The 24,781-nt window shown below is 36.5% G+C and overlaps 1 protein-coding gene across 1 annotated transcript; it reads left to right on the top strand.

The window, feature by feature from the left end:
- The first annotated feature begins 440 nt into the window (after nt 1–440).
- LOC145220180 (disintegrin and metalloproteinase domain-containing protein 12-like) lies at nt 441–24,781 on the top strand. Its single transcript, XM_080087455.1, has 20 exons — nt 441–564; nt 649–749; nt 973–1,134; nt 1,685–1,767; nt 2,057–2,247; nt 2,486–2,571; nt 2,938–3,096; nt 3,715–3,891; nt 4,323–4,453; nt 11,888–12,076; nt 13,397–13,559; nt 14,211–14,325; nt 14,769–14,877; nt 15,167–15,365; nt 15,696–15,764; nt 17,412–17,523; nt 18,936–19,065; nt 21,089–21,228; nt 21,627–22,318; nt 22,617–24,781. Exons 1-20 carry the CDS (start codon nt 471–473, stop codon nt 22,821–22,823), a joined length of 3,309 nt encoding a protein of 1,102 aa, XP_079943581.1. The 5' UTR covers nt 441–470; the 3' UTR covers nt 22,824–24,781.

The raw sequence follows: 24,781 nt of genomic DNA, 5'->3' as shown, positions 1-24,781 counted from the left end.
ATTTAGGACATGTTGGCCCGAGAGAAGAATGAAATGACTCTCATTTTATAATTTTTCTGATCATTCTATCCAACAATAAAAATAAATAAAGCCACCAATGTCATCCCTTTTCCATGGACAAGAAAAAAATTGTTTTCCCACACGGCTAGATTAGGGGGATTTTCTTTCGTGTTCGTGAACCGGAACCAAAACCATTCAGGCGATAACTACTTTTTTCACAACATCATTCTTGAGTCTGTTCAGCCCATAAGAGGTTGTTGTGCAAATTGTTAAATATTTTGTGTACATTAAGTTAAGCACGAGGCATTTTCTAATCCTTAGCTAATGTATAAATGTAGAGGTGTATTATTACGCGAAATATACTATAATGGGCAATTCAATAGTTGCATTTGTTATGTTGCATTCTTGTTAAATTTGTTTGTTACCTTTGTTTCAGATTAACGTTAGGTAAATGTTTATTTGTCCTGAATATGAAACTATCCATATGTATTTGTATTTCATTCTTGCTAAGCATCACGTTCGCATATGAAGAAATTGAAATTGATGCACATTCCAGTTTGTCAGGTAAACCAGTAAATTGGATTTTGGTTGGATTGTTTTTGTTTATAAAATTTCAGTTTTATTAAATTTGTCATGTATTCTTTACAGTTGACAATTACCAACCAGGATATCACCTTTTTAAGCCATTACAATTTCATGATGGAAAATATACCAGAAGAAAATCTGGACTAAGTACTTTGTTTGATAATGTAAGAAGATTTTATGTGTTTTTGTCAGTGAAAAGAAGTTTCTTACTAGCTCTAAGGTAGAGAAACATTCCTAAATACAGTAGATTTTATAAACCACAAAAATCAGTTTCAAAAGTAGAAAACTTAAATCACACAAAAGTAACAACAGTTTGACATTAAACATTTTGAGTGTGCAAATGTTTAAACAGTGTGTATGGTGTATCTGAGTGGTTTTTATTTGCAGACCACTGGACTTCACCATCATGACACATTCTTTGTGTTCGAAGTCAATGGTAGTCGGTATGAATTAGATATGTCAATAAATGAAGAACTTCTACCTCGCACATTTTCAACAACAACTTTTGATGATGACGATGTCTTGCAAATGCATAGACCTTCTACTAAGGTCAGTATTTAACTAACAACAACAGTGACTGCTTGATTTTACTTGCTGCTAACAACATCTAAATATATACTAAATAACTATCTTCTGGCTAATGCAGTGTTTTAACTGATGTTTCAATAGCCTATTCAACAGTCACCTTCATCATGGTGATAACACTCCAAGTTAACCCAAAATTCCCAAAACAAAAAAGGGGCGAGAAATGCAAATAACAATTCATATTTTTACTGTGCCTATTAGTCTGTGTGTCTTATTATCTTTGGCCTTCCAAGATCTCAACAACTTTAAGTTTCTATCAACAAAATTTCAGCTCTTCCGGCAGTTTTTTTTTATTCTAATATGCCAACTTTTCGATGTCCCATACGAAACAACTTCATCAGGGTAATGACATAAATTGCAAACACAAGTATTTGTAAAGCGAAAAGGGCGGCGAAACACACACAAAAAAAAAAAAAACTGCCGGAAGAGCTGAAATTTTGTTGATACATTATGCCTGGCAGCAACAGTATTTTTAAGTTTCTATGTTTCGTCAACTTCAAATTGTTGCTTTTAGGAGAGAAACCATTGTTATTATCAAGGATCGGTTAAGGGGATTAAAAACAGTCTTGTTGTAATGAGCACTTGTTATGGACTAAGGTATGCTTTCAAAAGATGTATTTTGTTGCTAAGTGTACATAACAATTCCAAGCAGTTTTTTTTAAATAATGCATTTAAACATGGGCATTATGGTTATTTCTTCATTCAGGAATGGAATTACTTTTTGCTTGTCTTTAGTGTGTAGTCTGCATATATGATCCTAATTGGGATGATAAGAAAAAAAGTGTTTTATTACAAATATAAATTGTGGTATTGATATTTGTTAGTAGTACCAGTGCGACATCATTTACACCTTTCAAACCTTCATTTAATAATTTTTTTTTGACAGTGGTGCAATTTTTATGGATGGCAAAACAATAGTCTTTGAACCAGTCAGAAAGGGATCAAATTCATCATATTTTAACAATGACATACATACTGCATATCATCTCAATGACAAAAATGAACTTGGTGGTTCATGTGGAACTCATGATGCACATGACTTTGTGACAATGCTGAACAAAGCATGGATGTCATCAAGTATATAATTATTTTACCTTAGTGTTTATCAATGCAATGCTGCTGTTCCAATAGTTATTGTTTTTCACAAGTTAATATTTGGTTTTGTTTAAAATATTATGTGTAAGTTTTATGTTTATGATAATAATGTAGTTGGTTAACGACTTAACATATTGGCCTATGGTAACTTGCATCTAAACAGATTTCTATGCTTTTGCTAAAACATATTTTAACTGGTTGTATATGTGTTGTTTCACAGATAAAACTATGCATTCAAGAAGCAAGCGAGCTGTGTCATCGGAGAAAAAATTTGTTGAGCTTATGGTGGTGGCTGATAATGCAGTGGTGAGTTATTGCCAAAATAAAAATATGCATGTGATTATTAGGCAACAATTTAAAGTCATGTGAAATAAAATAATAACGCTACGAAATGAAGTCAAATAGTAGATGTTCTTGTCACAAAAACAGGCAACCCAACAGAATTTTCAGGCGACCCAACTTTGGGTCGCGACCCATTGGTTGGGAAACACTGACATATGCTGTGTAAATATACACATGTACAGTAATCACATAACATTTTAACAAATGAATCAAGAATAGTATATGTAAAAACACTGGCATTGTGCAAACAATGTACTGTTGCTTATTATGTACATTGTTCAGTGAAAGCTTCATTTATTTGGTCTGCAAAACAACTTATCTCATATACAGACCAAGAAATATGATCGCCTTGACCTCGATCATAGGATTAAGGAAATTGCAAATATTCTTGATTCATATTATCGTTTGTTGGGCGTCAGAGTGGCCCTTTCCAACATTGAGGCTTGGACAAAGACTGACAAAATTCCGTTCAAGACCAACGCACAAGAGGTAGGTGCACTTGCCACAGGCAATTTTCTGCATGATTCAACTTAACCAACGTTGACAAACATGAGATTTTTTTGTAATTAACCACATAAGCAAAGATCATAGTAATCTTTGCAAAAAGCCTTACATTTTTGTTGCTGTGTGAAGTAAAAAAAAGAGTAACAAATGAACTTTAATGTTATTAAGGCAGTGAATAAAACTTTTCCATTTTTTTGTCAACATATTACATAACAGTAGAACCTATTATGATCTAATATAAAGTTTTGTATTAGATCATAATAGGTTTTACTGTTATAATAGGTTTCATAGTTTTTTAATATAGGTAGGCAAAACCATAAACCAGTGGTTCACAACTGGTGGTCCATGCTGACTTTTTGGAGGGTCCACAAGGTGTCCACTATATTTGGTGATAAACTAATATTACACGTTAAAAGAATAATTGTATCTCACTTCTTGAAAATCGATTTCAAAGAATTATGTTTCAAGCTGAAATGGTTGTTTCGTATGTGTACTTTATTCTTGCTCCAAAAAGAAATGGTCCACGATATTATTTTTACTGGGAGTTAGGAACCACTGCTATAAACACTATGTACAAGGCTTTTGCTTAACATTACAATGTAGGTGCTGAATGAGTTCTTGAGTTATCGACAAAAGAAAATCAAGTCGGATCCACCAGATTCTCCATGGGTTTTTGTTGACAATGTTCAGTTATTATACGGCAACAATTTTGACGGGGCCACAATTGGCATGGCAACAGTTGGAACAATGTGCGGAACAAGATCAGGAGGTGTCAATGAGGTATGCACTGCTGCTGTGATTTTACATTACTGTTTTCTGCACTACTTTCAGAACTTGTATATCAATGTTTCTTGTGTAAAGAAACACAATTTGTAACAATTTCAGTATGTGTAGTTAATTGGTGGACCTTTCAATTATCGAAACTTGGTTTACAGGGGTTTACATGCTAATGAAGTCTAAGTATATATATTTGATGTAGACCAGTGTTTTTAATGCTCTTAAGTCAGATATATATGAGTCTGTAAAAGATTTGTTGAATTTTCTACCATCTAAAACCACATAGTCTGTGACCCTTTACAAAAATATTTTTTAATCCAAACTCCAAATGGTGTCAAAACTAGTCCAACACTAAAATCTAGTACCTTGTTTGTCCTTTAAATGGAATATGTTAGCCTCCTTGAATAGTTCTTGAAGTTATTACTTGGTTTTAGGACAAGAGCGCTACAGTGAAGGTTGCCGCAACGATAGCTCATGAGATGGGACATAATTTTGGGATGAACCACGATACGCCTGACTGCTCATGCCCAAGGGATGTCGATTGCCTCATGGCTCCTTCATCAGGGTAAGAACAACTAAATTATATTTGTTTTTTAAACAAAATTTGCAGAAGCATGACCCCGTGTAACTCAAAAAATACCTTTTGGCATAAATTTGTTAAGCCATTAAAAGGAATTTAAGAGTTAGTGGTATGATAAGCAAGTTTAAATCTACTTGATTGTCTTATTCTTAGTTATGTCAGTTTTATAGTGGTTTGCTTTGGTTTCAACACTTCTTGTGGACGTTTATTGCTTTTTAATTACCAAATACTTTAGTTTTCTGTAAAACACAGCCATTCTGTAGGGCAGTCCAACTATCTGTTGTAAACAGTAAAGTTAGTTTAACAAATTTGTGGTGTGATGCTAAACAAATTACTAGTTGTTTTGTAGGAACTTGTAATTGTGCTGATGTTTCGTCCACCAAAATGTAAATTTCAGGCAAGGGCAGGTTACTGAATATGGACTGTGGTTTTTGGCGAAAACATTGGTTTACAAATTTAGCAGTGGTGAAGGTTGTGTCTTTCCTTCCTGGCTGGTTGCTCATACTATATTTGTAAATGTAGCAACTCTATTTAAAATGTCAGGGGATTCCCAAATCTGTTAATTTTAAGTACAGGAGTAACAGCAGTCTTTATTGCGTTTTTGTCATTACTGTTCAAATTTTTTTTTTTTACATTTCTCAGTTGAATATTGGTCTTAAATTCTGAACATAATTGTGACAATTGATTCGATTTTCTCTTTATTGCTTTTATTATAGTTTATCTACACATTTCTGTGCTGAAATTTGGTCTTAAACTTAATTTTGTCTTGTTCTTTCAAATCGTTTATGACTCAAAACGCTCAACCAAGGATAAATTCCCAATTAGCAGTTGAGCAAATCATGTGATCTTACATCACGTTAAGGCTATTTCGGTGAATTTTCGTTGAAGGCCGGTCTCCCAACCTCCAGCCTTACGTCACTCTGTAATGGCCATTGATTTCCGCTGTAATTAAAGGGTCTGTTCGGGATCTGGAAAAATGCTTGTCGTTGACACAGTTAAGTCCAAACGTGTTGACACATACTTGTATTTTTTTGACATGCTGACATTTTGGTTCATTGTCAGGGCTTAGGGATTGCTTAGCTTGAAATTTAATGTATCGTTTTTTGGTGACTTCAATTTAGTTTAACACATCAGATTTCACGGGGTTGGAGCAATGCTCAGGATAACGCACGTACCGCATATACTGATTAATTTTGCCGTCAAAATAGGGTTGGTCAATTGGTTGGATTTAAAAATAATACCACCAGGCACCGAACTTATGATTTTGACAACAGAGGCATACATAATCGTTGTGCTATAACAGTCGACAACAGGGGCTTATATAATCGTTGTTTAAGCTTGCTGTTAATAATTGTAATCACAAGCAGCACAAAATTGATACATTGTGCGCATTATTACTCACAGTCTTAGTAATTGATTTTCTGAACTTAAGAACATGTTTTGGACATTTAAAAAAAAGTAGAGAGGTTCTTTGGTGACTACATTGATGACTCTTTTCCAGATGTTTTTAGCTGTAATTTGACCCTTACACATTGACATAAACACGCCAATACTACTTCCGTATTAAACACCCACAAGCGCAAGCATGTTGTTTTGCCTGCAATGAGTGAGTTCACGGGCCATGGTTAGCCTGCGGGCACAGAAAACTTGCAAGTAAACAGCTGAAGTAATCACATTTTATAAGCACCGCATAAATCATTGCCGTCTTGCCCAACAACCATATGTCGCATGACCTGGTGCAACAACAAAAAATGTCGTAATATTGAATAGCAATATACATTTAAAATCGGCTCTGTTAGCACTTTGTCAAGAATATGGTGTAACGTGGCAAAAGTCATGGTCTGCCTAATCAGTGTTTCGCAACCTTGACTTGGATTAAATACCTTAAAACTGTATCTGCCAAAAGATTTGCTTTTGTAAAGTCGCGCATGTTAGGTCATGATGAAATGCGAGCGTGCATAACAATACCTGGACTTTATTCTGTTTTGTTACCAAAAGCAGTCCTATCTATCACATCTAAGCAAGTTTTCGTAAAATAACTATGTTTTGCCTGTAAAGTGTGAACAATATAAGTGTGAATAGGATTGTATGTTGGTGTGTTGCAAGCTGAACAATTTTGATAACACTAAATCTTTAGTTATATCTCGCCATACAAACCCGTAATTTTGCGCTTCTTAAGTGTTGTCAATCATATGCTTTCGGTTAACATGTAGCCAAGCCAGATGTCGGTTTTAAGGAAATGCATCCGTCTGGCTTTTCCGCATTCCACGTCTGCCAATCCTAGCTAACGCGTCCAGCAATTCATCATTTACATAATCAACAAGCTTCTCTTGTTTATTTTTCGCCTAACAGCGGCATCACTCGACCTGTAGTAAGGAATGCGCGTCAAAACTTTGAAATGAGTCAATTTGTGCTGAAACGTGTTGTTTGGAAAACAAGTAGTTTGGGTTTTCATGACACCCACTTGAATTGTTAACACAGAATAATGGCACTGACTGGTTTACAGTTGGGTCCGCCAAATGTTTTACTGTTTTTGCCCAATTAGATACAGTTTTATATGTACTCTTATGTATGACTGGGCCCCGTTTTCAAGTCAGAGCCAAGGCTCCATACAACCTTTATCCCGCCTCTCTAATGTGTTCTATATCTTTATTACAAATAGGTATAATATGTTATGCAAAATTTGGGTGAGTCGAAGTGTCCTGAGGAAGGAAAACCGTAAATTGAAACTTAAAACATGTGGTTCACATCTATATTTAAGCTATCAAGGTTCCAGAGTATTTATATTTTTTTCGAATTTTCGACGTCCTATACCAGTCGCCTGCATCAGGGTAAATAACACTGAATGCGCGTAGTACAGTGCGCGATAAACGAAGTGGAAAAATAAACGCAAGCACGCCACAACTCAACGCAAACACTAGCTCGCATCTGTTTTCAATCCTTCGTAAGGGAATTTCATAAAACAGACGTTTTAGGCCGTCTTGTACAATCCGATAAATCGACCCATTTGATGAGTCATCACGTTTTCTACAAGACTTTTAAACGACCGATGTTTCTCCTTCCATACTTGCACCATTGAATGAGAATGGTTTTTCAGTCACGTTTTGCGCATAAACGCGGTTGTTGACAAGCCAATTGAAAAGTATTTTGCCGGGTTGTTAGTGGTTCAAGTCATTGGTGTCGAATTTTGGTCAACATGCGGTTTGTTAACAATTAGCAAATCGATAATTATCCGTTTACATTCGGGATATCACCTTGTTTGTTACACAGCTGTTACATGACGTAATTCGTTCATGAAATAAGTAAATAAATTTGTGCTTATATGATATTGTGTTTTTAAAAAGGTTTGGTAGTTTTGCTGCAAATTCTTCCTTATTTTTGTTTCGCTTAATATAAAAAATGTGAGATAGTAGCCAATGGTCATCTATTATAACAATGCCCTGTAAAAACTACCTATGAAAACGAACGGAAATTACGTATTACTTCCTTCTACTAGCAAGAACCCTGTATGAGTGAGAGTGACCATGAGGTCATATTCCAGGGAACTACAGTGCCAAATTCTGAGTAAAAAAAACACATTACAGCTACACCTTTGAAATTCTGACATGTTCAAGCAACTGGAAATCCAGCAGTATTTCAAATCACTGTTTGAAAAGAATAATTGTAAAAACAACATACAAAATGTCAAATATTAAAAACTAAATTAACAAACCACAGTATAATGCAAACAGACATAGTTAGGACTAACATAAAAATACATAAAATTCATGTTGATTTAAACAAAATGCTTTTTAGTTTTGTGTTTTTAACTTGACTTTTTTTTCAATGCTTTGCCCTTTGTCGTTGTTACAAAATTATTGTATTAGAGACAACAATCCTTTAACATTGTTCGAGGTTTAGATATTGCCAAATTGAAACACTTTTATCGTAACAATATAAGACAAAATAATAAATTGCCACCCCTATTCAAAGCGTTACTTGGTGTAAGGCAATTTACAGTAACGGATTCTGTATATAGTTTAATTACTTGTGAAATTGATGGCTTCTTCACATTTACCTTCGTTTTAGCGTCAATTAAATTTCCATAAATAGTCTGCAATCAAATGGCGTTAAGCACCATATATGACCACATAGTAAAGCTGAATTGCACAGCCCAGGTGACAACGGTGCATTGCGATTAATTAATTAATCAGCTGACTTCGACTCATCATGACTGGCTGATCACGTGCGCTCATAAGCCAGTTTCTCCCATCGTGATCAATGAAAGTCACGTACAAGGTAAAAACTTGAAATCAAATGTCCCCTACATTGATAAACTTAAAATGTCGGTGCAGAAATTAAACGCTTTGTTTTTAAATTCTTCTTATATTGCCCATGGAGTTTAATTGTTTTGCAAGTATATGTTTCTGTCTGAATTAAGTTTTCTTTACTTATAAATTTTAATAGTCAATGTTAAAGTTGTACATTTTTCGTCCATTATTCTTGTCCTACCGTGTTTAAAATATCGTTGGGTGCTTAATTGTGTTCAAATTGTTTCAAAGATTATAATCTAGTTTGAATTTCTTTACCTATGATTTGTATTAGCTGATGTTTGATTTGTTTCCTCAATAATTGTACATTTATATATTCTTTCGTCATGAATTTTTACCCAACAGTGTTTTTTTAAACAAACCAATTTTTCAAGGTTTTAATTCAGCTGGAATTTGGGTTTTGACTCAAATTTGGCGCTTTTGTTTCTTGGAACCTGAAGAGGTCGTAACCGATACTGGTTCCTAGCTAGCAGTGTAACGCCATTTCCATTTATTCTCACCAGGTGCTTTTTACACGGCATTGTTGCAGATGACTAGATCAGAGGCTGTTATACTTTGGCCATTTTAGGCGATTTTAGCTTCGTATTCTGCCTCCGAAAATACACACATTGTACTTTAAAGTGTCGAAGTATTTTTTTATTGGACAATAGGGCTGATTTGTTGAAGGTGTAATACTGTAAAAGCGAGTAATGCTTTTCCAGCAGTTTTATAATAAATAAATCGACATTTCGATCAGGATAATGGCATATATTGAAAGAACAATTTCATTTAAAGCGACAAACGCATAAAAAAACAGTATGACAAGCTTGCGCGGCTACAAACCGGCACCAACGGGGTGATAAAATATGTGTAATGATGTAACTTATTATTTAAAAAGTGGTGGCATAGAACTTGTGTAGCAAAAAAAAACCTGTTTAGTTAAAATATGTTTTTTTGTCTGTAGCAATTTATTTAACTGGCGCTCGTAAAGCATCCAGTGTCTAGTTGTTAAATTCGCTAAAATCATGTTTTTTATCGTTGCCCAAGGGAGCCATATGTGTTCAAATTGTTTATTGGTAAGTTGCTGTAAACAACGTTTAAAACGAAGCTCTTAGTATATCCTTCTACTGTATTATTCTCAAAAACCTGAAAGCAGTTCGTTTTTCGTTTTCGGGCGTTCTCAAGCAGTTTTAATTTCACAAAATCATTCTTTTCTTGCGCCAATTGTTTTTACCGGTTTTTTGGTTTCGTCCCGGCAACAAGGGTCGTTATTCAATACGAAATGTCCATCAATTAACAAGGGGTCACATTTTACTTTCGCAAAGCCTTGTGTTGTTTGTTCTACATTTCAGGTTTAGATATGCTTGTTCAAAAAGCTAAGAACTGTTTATCTAAAATTTTGACAAATCGCTGATGCTATTACCGAGTTGTATACTTTGACGCTCAAGTTCCATTTTAACAAAATCTCTCTTAGATTATTGCGTTTTGAACCACTTGAATCAACGCGAATCATTCAATCTTGAGAACAGTTTTCAAACATGATCTTTCTTTAGTATTAAGTTATGAGCGATAGAACGAAGATCGTTAATAATAATACTTGTACGAATGTCAAATTTTCATTCTGCACGTTGTTATTTGGTTCTGTAATTAAGGACAAATTACATGCTTCAAAACTGCTTTACTCTCTCCGCCGAACTGACAATGGATTAGCGTGTATTATCACAACGGAGAACGTCATTCGATTCTACTTTAATATAAAGACAAATAGATTCTATTTGAATAAGGTAATGGTGATGCCAAATTATACAAAAAGATTCAAACGTATTATATTACACTTTTAGGTTGCGGTCTGGTTAATTGCAGACAGTGTATGTGTGTCGATCTCTAAGGGCATATCACAAAGCTGGTGATACAACATTGGCCGAAAAGACTAGTGTATCCAGGCTACACTAACTTATCTTTATAATAATGCCTTACTGTTTTTATGAAATGTACTTAATGAGTAGCATTTGGTGGTAATGGCTCTCCTGAATCACATTATATGTGAAAAACACATTGATGATGCCAAATTAATTCAGAAAAATAATGAATGACTTTTTAACGGTTGCAATTTACCCTGCTGTAGATGTACACAGAGTTTCGACTTGTAAGGTCATATCCAACTGTTGACAAGCCATTAGCCGTGAAGACTAGTGTAACCAATAGGCTTTGCTACTGTATTATTACTATACCTCTCCTAAATCACATTATATTTGAAAAATACATTGATGGTGTCAAATTACTTAAACAGAATAATAAATGACTTTTTAAGCCTGCTATAGATATACACACTGTATCATCTTGTAAGGTCATATCTATCCAGCCGGTGACAAGCGATTGGCCGTGAAGACTAGTGCAACCAACAGGTTTTGCTCACTTACCTTTATAATAAAGCTCATTGCTTTTATACAATCTACTTAATACGTAGCATTTGGTAACTTCCTAGATTGGTTTTCTACGAACCAAATCGCACGATTTATATACAAGAATAATCGGATCATTGTTGTCTGCCTTAAAACTTCACAAATAAGTACACATGTTTATACACACCTTTGCGGGATTAACTCAGATTTAGGCTAGGTCTTACCTGTTATTGGTGTTACCTGTGGAATTTTTATCTCACCAGGGTCGAAATAATTACGTTTTTACAAACCATCTACGCTTTAAATGTTGTTTTAGAGAAGGTGGATATTTTTTTACATGTAGCTCGATTTCGGTGTGATACATTTTCTTTTTTCAAAAACAAAAACTTGGTTGAAATTTTCGTTTAGTCGGCCTAGTTCCTTGTTGCCAATTTGTTGAGTATGCGTTTTCTGTGTTCGTTGTTTGTCACATGAAGATGGTCAACTCCAGAAAAACGTTTTTTTTTCCCTTGATGTTACTTTAGATTAGGAATTAGTGCAACTCCACCTCTGTAAAATATACTTCTTGGTAATAATTCAATTTAGAAATATCGTTAACATAATAATAAACGATACCGTCAAGGCCATGTTGTAGAAAATGTGAATTCTTTTTTCAACACCTTACTAAGCTACGTGGTTTGTGCAGTTAGTATACAGCAGTCTCAAAGTCTTGCAATTTTTATCTCTAGGTTTTCATCGTCTAAAGCCTGGTCATCATGTAGTGAAACTTATCTCCAACAAAGTTTAAAACTCGGACTTGGCAATTGCCTCCTAAATGTCCCCGAACCTGATCGTTTGTATGGAGGACCTAAATGTGGGAATGACATTGTTGAAACTGGAGAAGAATGTGATTGTGGATTGCCAGAGGACTGCACAAGGTAGGTCTATATTCTCAGTCTGTATATTTTTATGAAAAGTCGTACTTGGGATGATTAACATGGGCCAAAATTGTGTTAAACGCTGTATAGTACATCATAGCAAGGCAGACCCATTAAAGGCGTAATAAAGAATCAGAAATAAATTTGAATAGGAAATCGTTTTTGACCAAACGCTTGGAACAAACCAGCTTTAGACAAAGAAAAAAAATGCAGACAAAAACTTATGTTCCCTTTATGGAAGGCGACCCATAGTAACAAATGCTATACAACGTTATCTAAGATGAGTCCATTCATACTGGGATCATCCCTGAAGCGTCGATGCAGACCAGCAATCACGGCATACTCATCCATAAATCACAGTACGTCAGGTCCATTGGAGGCGTTATACCGAATCGGCCGTTCACCAAGCATTCCCATATGGCAGTAGTTTTCAAACTGTGCGTCGCGACGCCCTGGTGCGTCGTTTCAATTTTCCAAGGGCATCGCAAAATAGTTCGGTTTCGTGGCTTTTTGTTGTTGAATCAATAAACGCAACTTTAAAAATAAGTTTCCCCTTTAAATTTTATTTGCTGGTGCGTCGCAGGTCCAGAAAACTTTTCCAGAGGCGTCGCAACAAAAAAAGTTTGAGAACCACTGCCATATGGCAAGCCATATGCTAGAAAAGTCTAGCCTGCGGTGGGATTCGAACCCACATCAGGAGTCTTTCTGGGTCTATATGTGAATGTGCCGTGATCGCTTGTTTACGCTTCAGTGTTGATTCCAGTTATGAATTTATGTTCATCTTAACGTTGTATAGTATTATAATACTATGAGTCCCCTCAATGGGTCTCGGCGTCCCTGGTGATTGACGAATTCGTTTATCAATAATAAAGTTGATAAGATGGTAATGCATACAATACTTTGATTTGACTCGACAAACTATTTAACTCCATTTTAGGCCTTCTAACCTGATCGATAGAACCAAATTGTGGGCGCTTTGTAAATTGGGTAGGCGCCACGCATATTAGTCATTCTGTTCATACTGTTACGTTTGTGGGTGAAACGATCATTTACTTCTATAATTAGCATACATAAGTGGGTGGCGAAGTAAAAAGATGTAGAAGTCCTGGTTTGTAGGGTTCAAAGAGATTTTTGAAGTTGCATAGAGTGCACAGTGCAGCTGGTGACAAAAGTTGGCCGTATAGGTTAGCGAAGTCATAATGTGCACTGTCTCCGGCTTACATATTTTGTAATGCCTCCATGCCGGCATATTAATCTCAATTTTTTTTTTCAGAAAAGTTTCCCAAAAGTGAGGGTTAATTTTTGTGTTTTTATCCGCAGTCAATGCTGCAATTCAACGACGTGCAAACTGATGTCACATGCTGAATGCGACTCTGGCATTTGTTGTGAGTCATGCAAATACACGAGGGCAGGGACAGTGTGTAGAGACACGAATGGAAACGAATGTGATTTGCCTGAATTCTGCACCGGTCACTCACAGAACGTATGACTTGTGTTCTGTTTTATTGTGTTAGGCTGTTAAGTGGTTGAGGGTTTGGTTTTTAGGGTGCATTTAAAATATACAGAATCGCATTAAAATCACCAATTGGGCACAATTATACCGCCTGGTGCATACTTACCACTTTATGCACCTTAACATCCATCCAAGCGTCTAATATATCGATATATGTGCACCAAGTGCTGTTAAGATGCACCAATCCATCCTGTATGTTTTATATGCACCGCTTGTTTTGTCATAACGTATGTATAAATTTGACCATAAGTGATATAGTTCGTTCATTTACGTTTCGCGGCAGTATATAGTCATAGTGGTTTGAGTCGTTTTATTGTGTTGGTTCGTTTAGGGCTTAATTTCGTCACAGGAAACAAGTGTTTAAAGTGATAACAGTATTAATTCTGAACTTAAATTTACGTTCAGTGGCGTTCCTTTGACAAATGTTTGCGGTTCTGGTAGTTAAATGATGAAACAGCCATACTGCAGCATCTCTAGTATAGTTACTTAACTGCTCAAACCCCTATAATATGCATGTATATGTATAGTACCTCATGACATTGAGACTAAACTAAACAATTACATTACTCTATAATACTGTTGTCTTGGACCTTGATCTCAACATTTATTTGTTTTATCCAGTGTCCTGGGAACGTGTACATGGAGAACGGTATGGGTTGCCAGTCAAACACTGCTATGTGTTTCGAAGGAATCTGTCTTACGCTTGATTTGCAATGCGAGAACGTTTGGGGTCCAGGTAAGGCCTCGTGTATTTGTTGCTGTTTGACGTGGCAACTGTGGCAAAGCGAGAAGCCCGCTATGGGCTAGGCTGGTTTTTGGAATTCCATGTGCTCGTCGTCCCATATGTGGTTGCCATAGAGTAGTCGGACCTGGTTGGGGTTTAAATGAAACTGGCTGTATTTAGCCCTGACTGTGCACGCTGCATCATTTGATTAGTAACTTTACAGATAATAAATCTATCTTTCAAGTTTTTAAAAAAACGTTGGGTTAGGACCGGGTTTCAGGCGTGTACTGTAGCATCAATCTTCGATTGGCTTTTTCTTGATTTTGACATTTTTGCGTTTGATGTTACCCATTTGCAAAATCGTCCACTTTATCAGACTATGAACCATATGTTAAACTTTTCAAAATGATTTTTTGGTGCGAATTTCTGCACTAAAGTTTTACCTATGGTTTTAGGCGCGGTCAACGGGGCTGATATCTGCTATCAACTGGTGAACAAGCGAGGAACTAAGAATGGAAATTGTGGAAAAGACGACAATGGAAAGTTTGTCAAATGCTCGGAAGAGTAAGTTGTTGTTTAAAAGAAAACTTTGACCCTTTTTGAAAGCCAAAGTCTTTCTCATTTTTCGGTTTGGGGGGCTCAAAAATTTGAGAAAAAAAACGGTTTGAGTGGGTTTTCGCCGGAATATTTGAGTTTCAAACTGATTAAAGCCGGTTTCTGGCACTTACCGAACCTCCAAACCGGTTGAAACCTGATACCGGATACATGACATTTTGAACCGATTTTTTAAACAAACCTATCCCATTTTCCAGTTTCATTGGTATCAGCTAGAATTCTAACACATCTATTTCAGGAACGCAAAATGTGGAAAACTGCAGTGCACCGGTGGCAACACTCACCCTATTGTGAACCGTAATTACAACGCTTATAAGAACACAATCACGATCGATGGTGTTAAAACTGTATGTAAAACAACGCACTCTGACGCCAATGCAAGTGATGTAAGCGACCCAGGTCTTGTAAAGGATGGTTCAACATGTGGTAATGGAATGGTACGTTTTGTTCGTAATGACGTCTAAGTTTGTTATATACTAAATACAAAGAACACTAAATACAAATGATTACTTGGAGGAATGGTAATTTTAAAAGATAGTTAAAACTCGTCCCAAACAAAAGTTCAATCAGCATATTGTATGACATTTTAGTGTAGATGTACCAGCTTGACTCGGTATAACGTCTTTATTGGACCTCATGTGCTGTGATTTCTGCTTATTGTATGACACTAATGTCTCAATTTTTCATATTCAGTCGCTCCTGCCTCGTGATTATATAATTTATACCAGAAACAACGTATAACTATAATAATTTTACCAAAATTTTAGGTTTGCTCTGACGGAACCTGCTCTGCAATGCCTATTCTCACCTGTTCTGACTCGTGCAATGGAAATGGGGTAAGCCTACACCATTCTATATCCACCAGCAAAAATTGCATCGCATAATCATAGGATATATCATGTAAAAAGAGTAGTAAGTCGGGCCAGGCTGTATGGCTGGGTTTCGGACTTAAATTTAAATAAAACTTGCTTGATTAGGGCCTGACTTTACAGTCTCCCTCATTTGTGCAGTATTTTTCACTTTATCCGGCTAATTATGGGTCCCCTTCCCTGAAGGTGACACATATTGATTTTACTCGATTTGTTTTCTTTTTTTTTCTTTTTCTTTTTCTTCCCAAAGTTTGTCCACCTCGTTTTGCCTTGAAATGTTTGATGGATTTGGATGAAATTTTCACAGATGAAAGATATAGTTATGTAGATGTGCCATTTGTTGTGTTTTACCCTGTAGCCCCAGTATTTACCCCACTCGCCCCCTAAAATGGGTAAATTGTAAACAATGATTTGGATGAAATTTGGACAGTTTGTTCATTGTTCCATTTTAGGGCGACGATTGTTGTGTTTTACCCTGTAGCCCCAATATTTACCCCACTAGCCCCCTAAAATGGGTAAAATTTTAAACAATGTCCGATTTGGATGAAATTTGGACAGTTTGTTCATTGTTCAACTAAAGGGCGTCGATTGTTGTGTTTCACCCTGTAGCCCCAATATTTACTCGACTAACCCCCTAAAATGGGTAAAATTTTAAACAATGTCCGATTTGGATGAAATTTGGACAGTTTGTTTATTATTCCATTTTAGGGCGTCGATTGTTATGTTTCACCCTGTAGTCCCAATATTTACCCCACTAGCCCCCGAAAAAGGGTAAAATTTTAAACAATGTCTGATTTGGATAAAATTTGGATAGCTTGTATAGTTTGCAATTTTAAGGCGTTGATTGTTGTGTTTCACCCTGTAGCCCCAATATTTACTCCATTAGCCCCCTAAAATGGGTGAAATTTTTAAACCCTGTCCGAATTGGATGATTTTTTGACAGTTTGTAGAATTTGGCATTTATAGCTGTCGATTATTGTGTTTCACCCTGCTGCCCTAACATTTACCCTACTATCCCCTCAAAATGGGTGAATTTTTTAACAATATTTGAGTGAAATGACATTTTGACAGTTTGTATAATATGCCATTTGAGATGTCAGTGCTTCACGCTATTTAGGCAAACAAACTTATAAAAATATCTGAATTGCATGAGATTTAGGACAGTTTGTACTTTACATAACATGTTTATTAAGGGAACACTACCAATCACTGTGTTTGACTTTACAACACCCTTTCTTAGGGTTATCTGTTTACAACTTTGCGGTATTGGGGACCCATGAGTTTCTGCCTGCAGAAACAATCAAGGCTGTAAAAGATGTTGGATGATATGGGACCCAGTATATAATAAGCATAGGGAATATATTACAGTTGCAAAATAGGTTATAGTGTATATGCAAGGGCAATATGTGCTAAGCTACCCTTCTAGTTAGAGCACAGTTTTTAGTGTTTCGAGTCGGATTTTGGACTTGTACTTTGGGGTTTGGGTTCTAATTTCAGGCCTGCTTACAACACTGCTTCACAGAGCAACCAAAAGATGTTTGATGTTCTTCAAACTTAAGGCAATTGAATCTTAAAGTGGTTAACGTTCTTAACGTTTACCAATTTTCCACTTAGGTCTGCAACAACCTGTTGCACTGCCACTGTGATGCTGGTTTTGCTCCTCCTGATTGCATTAACGAAGGAACGGGTGGAAGTATTGATAGTGGGCCTATTCGGGATGGAATTGGTAAGTAAAGGATATTTCTTACTGCCCTTTGTTATGTAGGAAATACTACTGTTTATTTTTACTATAGTTTTGAATACACCCCCGTCACCCCGTATTCCAGTGTCAAGCTATACTGTTCAATACTCAGTAATACTAAATGATAAACAACCAGACTGCATAATACACAGCCACATCATTTAATGAGCGACCATACCATATGACAGTGGTCTTCAACCTGTGGGTCGCGACCCCAAGTGGGGTCGCCTAAACTTTTTTTGGGGTCGCTATAAATTCAATTTATTGGCGTTTAACTTTATTTGCAAGCGATACGTTTTTGTTCTAGTTCCCAGCCTTTGCTCATGTTTTGCTGTACAGCTTGGTACCTCGTGTCACAATCTAATCATTGTGGTGCAATAATCTATATAAACCACAAGTTGTCCAACCCATTGTTGCGTGATAGAGCCCCATGAATGACATATTGTGTCCAAAATAATACAGCGGCTACAGGAAAAATACACAAATTTACTGATTTCTGCAAACTGGTGGGCTTTAACGCGAATTAGCTTGGCCAAATTTAAACAAAATTTTGGGATCTATAACATTGAGCGTAATAATGCACTCGAAATGCTAATGTCTAAAGTCTACTTGAAAATTAAGCGGGCATATTTGCGTGAAAATAGGAATAATATGGGGTCTCTATCGGAAAAATATGGGGTCGCATGTAAATGCTGCTTTAATTTTCTTTTGAATTGGGGTCGCTTTTAAAAAAGGTTGAAGACCACTGCCATATGATACTCTTTTCAAAACACAATCATATAAACCATATGCACAACCATATAAATCAATAAACAACCATAAAACCATGTACTCAACCATATAAACCATATTCACAACCATACAAACCATATACTCAACCATACAAACCATATACTCAACCATACAAACCATATACACAACCATACAAACCATATACTCAACCATACAAACCATATGCTCAACCATACAAACCATATGCTCAACCATACAAACCATATACACAACCAAACAAACCATATACTCAACCATACAAACCATATACACAACCATACAAACCATATACTCAACCATACAAACCATATACACAACCATAAAACCATAAACACAACCATACAAACCATATACTCAACCATACAAACCATATACACAACCATAAAACCATAAACACAACCATACAAACCATATACACAACCATACTAACCATAAACACAACCATACAAACCATAAACACAACCATACAAACCATAAACACAACCATACAAATCATTTACACAACTAGACCGACCAATGCACAGCTATACAAACCAATGAAGAACCATACTAACCATATACATAACAAAATTCTCCAGTCATCAGTTCCTTCAGTTCAATTTCTTAGTTTGTCTTAATTTTCACAGGTGATGTCCAAATGGTTTTGATGCTTGTTATGTTTCTTGTTGTGCTGCCCATCATTCTCGGTGTAGGAGGTTTCCTCTGGTATTGTTACTGTGGAGGGCGCGCTTATATTCAGACCATGCGCAAAAACAGGTAATGCACAGAATGTACAGCCTGCATGTGAAACTTCTGTTTGTCGTGCAATGGCTTGTGACTGTTTTTATGTTTGGTGTTAGTACGTTCTGTTTTCTACCAGGTTTAATGCCAAACTTAACTTTCTTCTCGTAACGAGAAACGGAAGCTTGATTTAAGACCAGTGGTTTCCAAACTGTGTTAAGCTTTAATGTAATTACAATGCCTCATACTCTATTTGGATGATTTGTCGTCCAAACATTTTGTTCACCCTACCAAGCCACGTGGAAAGTTTTGCACACACTGCGCAAATGTTGGGATGTTCTTAAACTAAACTATCATTCCTTTAAATCATTTTTGACTGATCAAGTCTACAACACAAATTTGTGATTTATATGTTTAACGTTTGGCTTCGTTGGTCCCTGAATTTAAAGACATTCAGTAACAGGTTATTCTACTTCATAGTATGAAGCTACTTCGTAGGTTTAATCATAAGTTAGTTTCGATTGCATACCTCACATAAATGCGGAAAACGTAGTGCAAGGCTTTCTACAAAGAAGTTTGACAACCACTCGTCTAAATCGGCACGAATAAGTTCAGAGGTTCGTGAGTTCAAATCCCGTCCAGTACGAAACCCGCTTTTTGCCGTTGCAGAAAACGGCGCAAGGCTCTAACCAGGCAGCGCAGTTCTGATTACAGGGCTGTGGAAGTGGCCCCGCCTTTGGAAGAGTAAGAGAATGACCTTGAAAATCTAACCCTTATCTGTGCATCCAGCGCTCGTATTAATTTGACTGCGAGCGCTTGAATGTTAGACCTTTCACACTTACTCGTGTAATCATAGAACTAAACTTAACCTCGTGGTTCTTAACCTGGGTGAATTAAACCCCTAAAACTCGACGAAGCTGGCCAAGAGGTTCGACTACTCTTAAAATATGGTTTGCAATTGAGAGTTTAAGCAAGTTAAGGGCAAATGTTGTAAACGTTAAGGCCCACTGCACTGTGGCATCAATTAATTTGCTCTTTCTGTCCGGTATTAGTGACTTTAATGCGTTTTGCATGATTATAACTTTTCTAAGCTTTTTTCTTCAAACACCATTAGGTAACCTGGATCACTCCAGAATTATTTGATATTTCTTACAGGTTACAATATAGCTTAAAATTAGTTAATAGACCTGAAGAGACTCCGTTTGTTTAGTTGTGCTTGTACTTACTGGAACCTATACCATGAATTTAAATATAAGGCATGACAGAGTGAAACTATATCTCTTTTCCTTCCGTCGATTTGCATGTTAATTCGGTGTAGAGAAAAACACATGCTAAAACTCTTACTTACACATCGTAGTTTTCAAGCATGTAAATTTCATTAAAACCATTAATATGTATCTCTTTTACTTGCAAGAAAACATTACTGGTTCAATTTTTATCGACTTTCATGCATTAAACCATACAGCGAAATCGTTCACACCTAAAAAAGTTCCCATTATCACAGTGGTTCTCAATTGGTAGTTCATGATAACTTTTTGGGTGGTCCACAGGACGTTATTTGTATTTGGTGATACACTGGAATTAGTTGCATATAATTTATTGCATATTCACGGTAAAAAGCTTATCCAAGTTACTGTCCATTTATAACTGTCTGTTGTTTGATATCACTCCTCGAAATTCTGTATTGAAAGAATATATTTTAAGCCAATATACTTCACTATATTTGGTGATAAATTGAAAATAGTTGCATAGTAATGTGTAAAATGTGGTTACAGTTTTAATTGTCAAGAATTTTTCCTCACTACGGTTACAATGAAGTATATTTCAAGTCAGAACGCTTGTTGTATGCTTACTTTACACAAAACTCGTAAATGGATTGGGCCAGGACATTCTTTAAATTTGTCTGATAGTCCATAACCTGAAACGAGTTAAGAACCACTGTTCTACGAGATTAGGACTAATAGGGTGAAACATTACAACCAAAGCATGAAGATTCAAATTTGCTACACATGCACTAAACTCATCTTTTCTCAACTGACTCTGTAATTTCCTATTGCAGAGAGAAACGTCTGGAAGCTGTAAGACGAAACAAACAACAAGGAGGTGAAAGAAAAGAGATACCGTTTGTGGCAGCAGATTCGAGAACGGAAAGTACCCAAGATTCAAATTACAAGGGGTCATGGAGATCACAGAAATACGGTAAATGTTTACTTTTAGAAACTGGGAATAGAATGTTTTGAACTGGTAATTTACTTGGTCAAAACGTTTTCACATTTTAGACTGGTAATTTACGTGGTTAAATCGTTTGCACTTTTTAAACTGGAAATGCACTGGTCAAACAATTTACACATGTTTTAAACTGGTAATGTACTTGTTTAAATCGTTTTCGCATGTCAAACTGCTAATGTACTGGTCATACCGTTTACACATTTTAACTGGTAATGTAGTTGGTCAAACCGCTTAACACATTTTAAAATGGTCCTTAATTGGTAAAATCCGATACATCGTGTGTCCAATTGTTTTTTCGAGCAATCTTCCATTCCACGACCAATTTTGAACCAGTATAAATTCTAAACCTTATTCTTTTTGCTCTTCAGAGAACATCGTGACAAATGGTTGGGACGACGAGAAGGACACGTCACCACCCGTCCACTTTGTGCCAACCATATCTCAACCAGTGCGACCCCCTCCACCTGGACCAGCAAATAAAACTCAACCACCTGTGCGACCATCTGGACCACCACCGAGACCAGCTGGGACACCAGCAAGACCAGCTGGGACACCAGCTAGGGCACCACCTCCCGCACCAGTTGCAGCTGTTAAACCATTTTCTCACGTTCCGCCTGTGATACCACCGCCTCAGTTGCATCCAGTTAAACCAATACATCCAGTACAGCAAGCACCAGCTTACCAACCACCAGTCAAACCAGCGCCACCAGTACAGCAAGCACCATCTTACCAGCCGCCAGTGAAACCAGTGCCACCAGTACAGCAAACATCATCTTTTCAACCACCAGTAAAACCAGCTCCACCTGCGGCAGCAAAGCCTCAAATTCCAAAAGCAGTTAATAAACCAGTAACGCAGTCTGCACCATTTAAACCATCTCCACTGGTGGCTAACCATCCTCCACAACCACCAGCGTTTAAACCAGCGCCACCATCATCTGTGGCAAAACCGACGCCACCAAATTTGCCACCAATCAAACCACAACCGCCTGCGGTTCAAAATCGTCCCGCACCGGCCAGAGGGGCACCAGCTCCACCCAATGGAAAACCCACAATGCCACTTGTAAGTACTTGTCTGAGACTAGTTACCAATGGCTATTTCTTAATTTAGTTATTCTAATTCTAATTCCACTCGATGGCTTAACCAGCGCATAAAATTCAACGAAACACGCCTATTTTCAAGAATAACTTTTAACTCAAATACTCAATGCTTGTTTGTTTATATAAAGCGCATGGACTAAGCACATTTTTTGCAACGCACACTCGCTTTACAAAACTGAGATTTGGAAACGTTTATTGTACTGGTTTCTTTTTCACTAACTCCCAATAAACACAACCTAACTTTCAATCATTCATTGCAGAAACCTTTCTTACCACCATCAGTAGCCAAGAAGCCTTATCACGGATCCAACCCAGTGCTTTCGACCTTTGCCCCTGCTGATCAGGGTCAGCGTCCCCAATCAATCGGTAACTTCACCGATGTGACCTTGGACGACCCCGTATCGCCTGACGACAGTGCAAACCTCTCTGTGATGGAGAAAGCACGATTATTTGCCCAATCGCAGTAAAATATACGAGCAAGTTTTGTATGATTTGCTTTCCCGGGTGTCAAGAAATCCGGACTTTAAAGTCAAGTGGAATGGAAATTTAGCTAATAAACATTTTTTAAAAACTTCTGTTGCTAAGGAGCTTGGAAATACTAAGCAAAGTTAACTTTTGATTTATGCTTCCAACTTTCAAGTCTTTTCTGCTTTCAACAAATTGTTCCATTATACTTGTTTGTTACTCTTATTTTTGATTTTATTGTGTTGAAACAACATACAAATATGTTCGTCAGCTTTTTCTTTCCCATATGCTTTCCCGTTATACATGTGTGTTTTTCGGGGCTATCCTTCTATCGTTACCGCAATTTATATCTAGAGCTTCAGCATCTTCTTTGCTCTCATATGCTGACTTTTTAGACACAACACTGCCTTTCTTAACATTTTTGACTCTTACGGCATGTATTGTATAATCAGCATTATAACAAACCGTAATTGTATCAACATATTTGATTATCAGCCTTGCCACAACAAGAACATATTGTTTGTTTTGCTTTATGCTATAATACAGATTGTGCCCAACTAGCGTTTAATGATAGGATAGGCTGGGCTGGGGCATACCGTGAACTCGTCACTAGGTGTCTTTATGTGACATAAAAATCAAATTCTTTCCAAGAAGAAGCGTTTTATTTTTGGTTCATCCCATCCTAAGTTAAATGTAATTTACAAAACATTTAACTAACCAATTCCGACTTTTTATGATAAATTTAGCAACAAGCCACCCAAGACCTTGGGAGGTTGATGATATCGCATATATAGGTGTAATAATGTTTTAGCTTGTCCGCGAAATGCAGTCAATTTAAGGGTGTTTGTAGTTTGTTGTTGTTGTGTGAAGTCGCTATTGTAGAAGTATGTGTTGCGCTTAATGTATTCTGTGTTGTTTTATTACAGGGTAAAAGGTAGAACGTCGATTACATATACGCCTTGTTACGCAATATGCCAGTTCGTTCCGTTTACTTCCACATTTCTTTGTGTATATTTCTTCTACGAAAATAGTTTATTGTCATTTCCAAAAGTTGTTTTAACCCAAAATTGAAATGATATCATGTTTATTTGGACTCAAAGCCATCTGCCACGTTCTAACATCTAATTGGTCAACTTTCCTTCAAAAAACATGTTAATTATTGAAATGTAGTTGTAAAATCATTGGATTTTATGTAAAAACCGTGGTTTTCTTTTCCTTTTTCATCTTTTTGCCAAACTTTATTACTGCACTTTCATATGTAAGACGAACACACTTTTGTCGTATTTGTCATTATTTTTTAGTTTTAAGCAAAACTTTCATCCTAACCAAACACAAAAGACTATGTATTACCATAAAACAATCACTCGTTTTAACGTAATTTGGATACATTATGTAGCATTTTTGGCGCCTTCATTAAACGTGGATTAAAAACAAACAATGTCGGCATATATCACATACGAACATCCATGCATCATTTTAACAATATGCGCTATGCAACTTTTGAGCAATGTTCTGTGCATTCCACCTGAAATCAACTGCATTGTTGTCCAATAGATATTAGCCATGCAAACACTCAAATCTTACTACATGTTGTCGTTTTTTTCAAATAAGTCAGTTTAGAATAACAGTTTTTTTTTTCTAGAATTTTGTCCAAATCGGGCCCTTTGTTTCCCCAATTTTTGACTGGTTTATTCGATCAACACGTTTAATGTTTTGGCGTGGTTAGTCGATGCTTCTATATGTTCCGATGTCTACGTTGTCGACGCTATTGTCACGTGCTGTATATTGTGGGCTTGCTTTTGCTTACTAACCTCACAAAATTATATCAGCAAAAACATGCGGTGACACAATGTCCTTGCATCAAATCTTTTTAAATTCACTTTTAACTGCAAATTCTTCGGACACAGACATATTCTGTCCAAAAACCCTCTGGATACATGAATAAAATGTGCGATATTTA

Source organism: Phallusia mammillata, chromosome 3 (assembly GCF_965637545.1).
Source record: "Phallusia mammillata chromosome 3, kaPhaMamm4.hap1.1, whole genome shotgun sequence".
In the NCBI taxonomy this organism is placed as follows: domain Eukaryota; kingdom Metazoa; phylum Chordata; class Ascidiacea; order Phlebobranchia; family Ascidiidae; genus Phallusia; species Phallusia mammillata.
This window is presented reverse-complemented; position numbering and strand designations above follow the sequence as displayed.

Excerpts from the sequence above, each read along its gene's own strand:
- LOC145220180 (XM_080087455.1), top strand. The coding sequence starts at position 471 with ATGAAACTATCCATATGTATTTGTATTTCATTCTTGCTAAGCATCACG. Across the intron at positions 3,097-3,714 it reads TCAAGACCAACGCACAAGAG|GTGCTGAATGAGTTCTTGAG; the intron begins GTAGGTGCACTT and ends ATTACAATGTAG. Across the intron at positions 14,326-14,768 it reads CGAGAACGTTTGGGGTCCAG|GCGCGGTCAACGGGGCTGAT; the intron begins GTAAGGCCTCGT and ends CTATGGTTTTAG.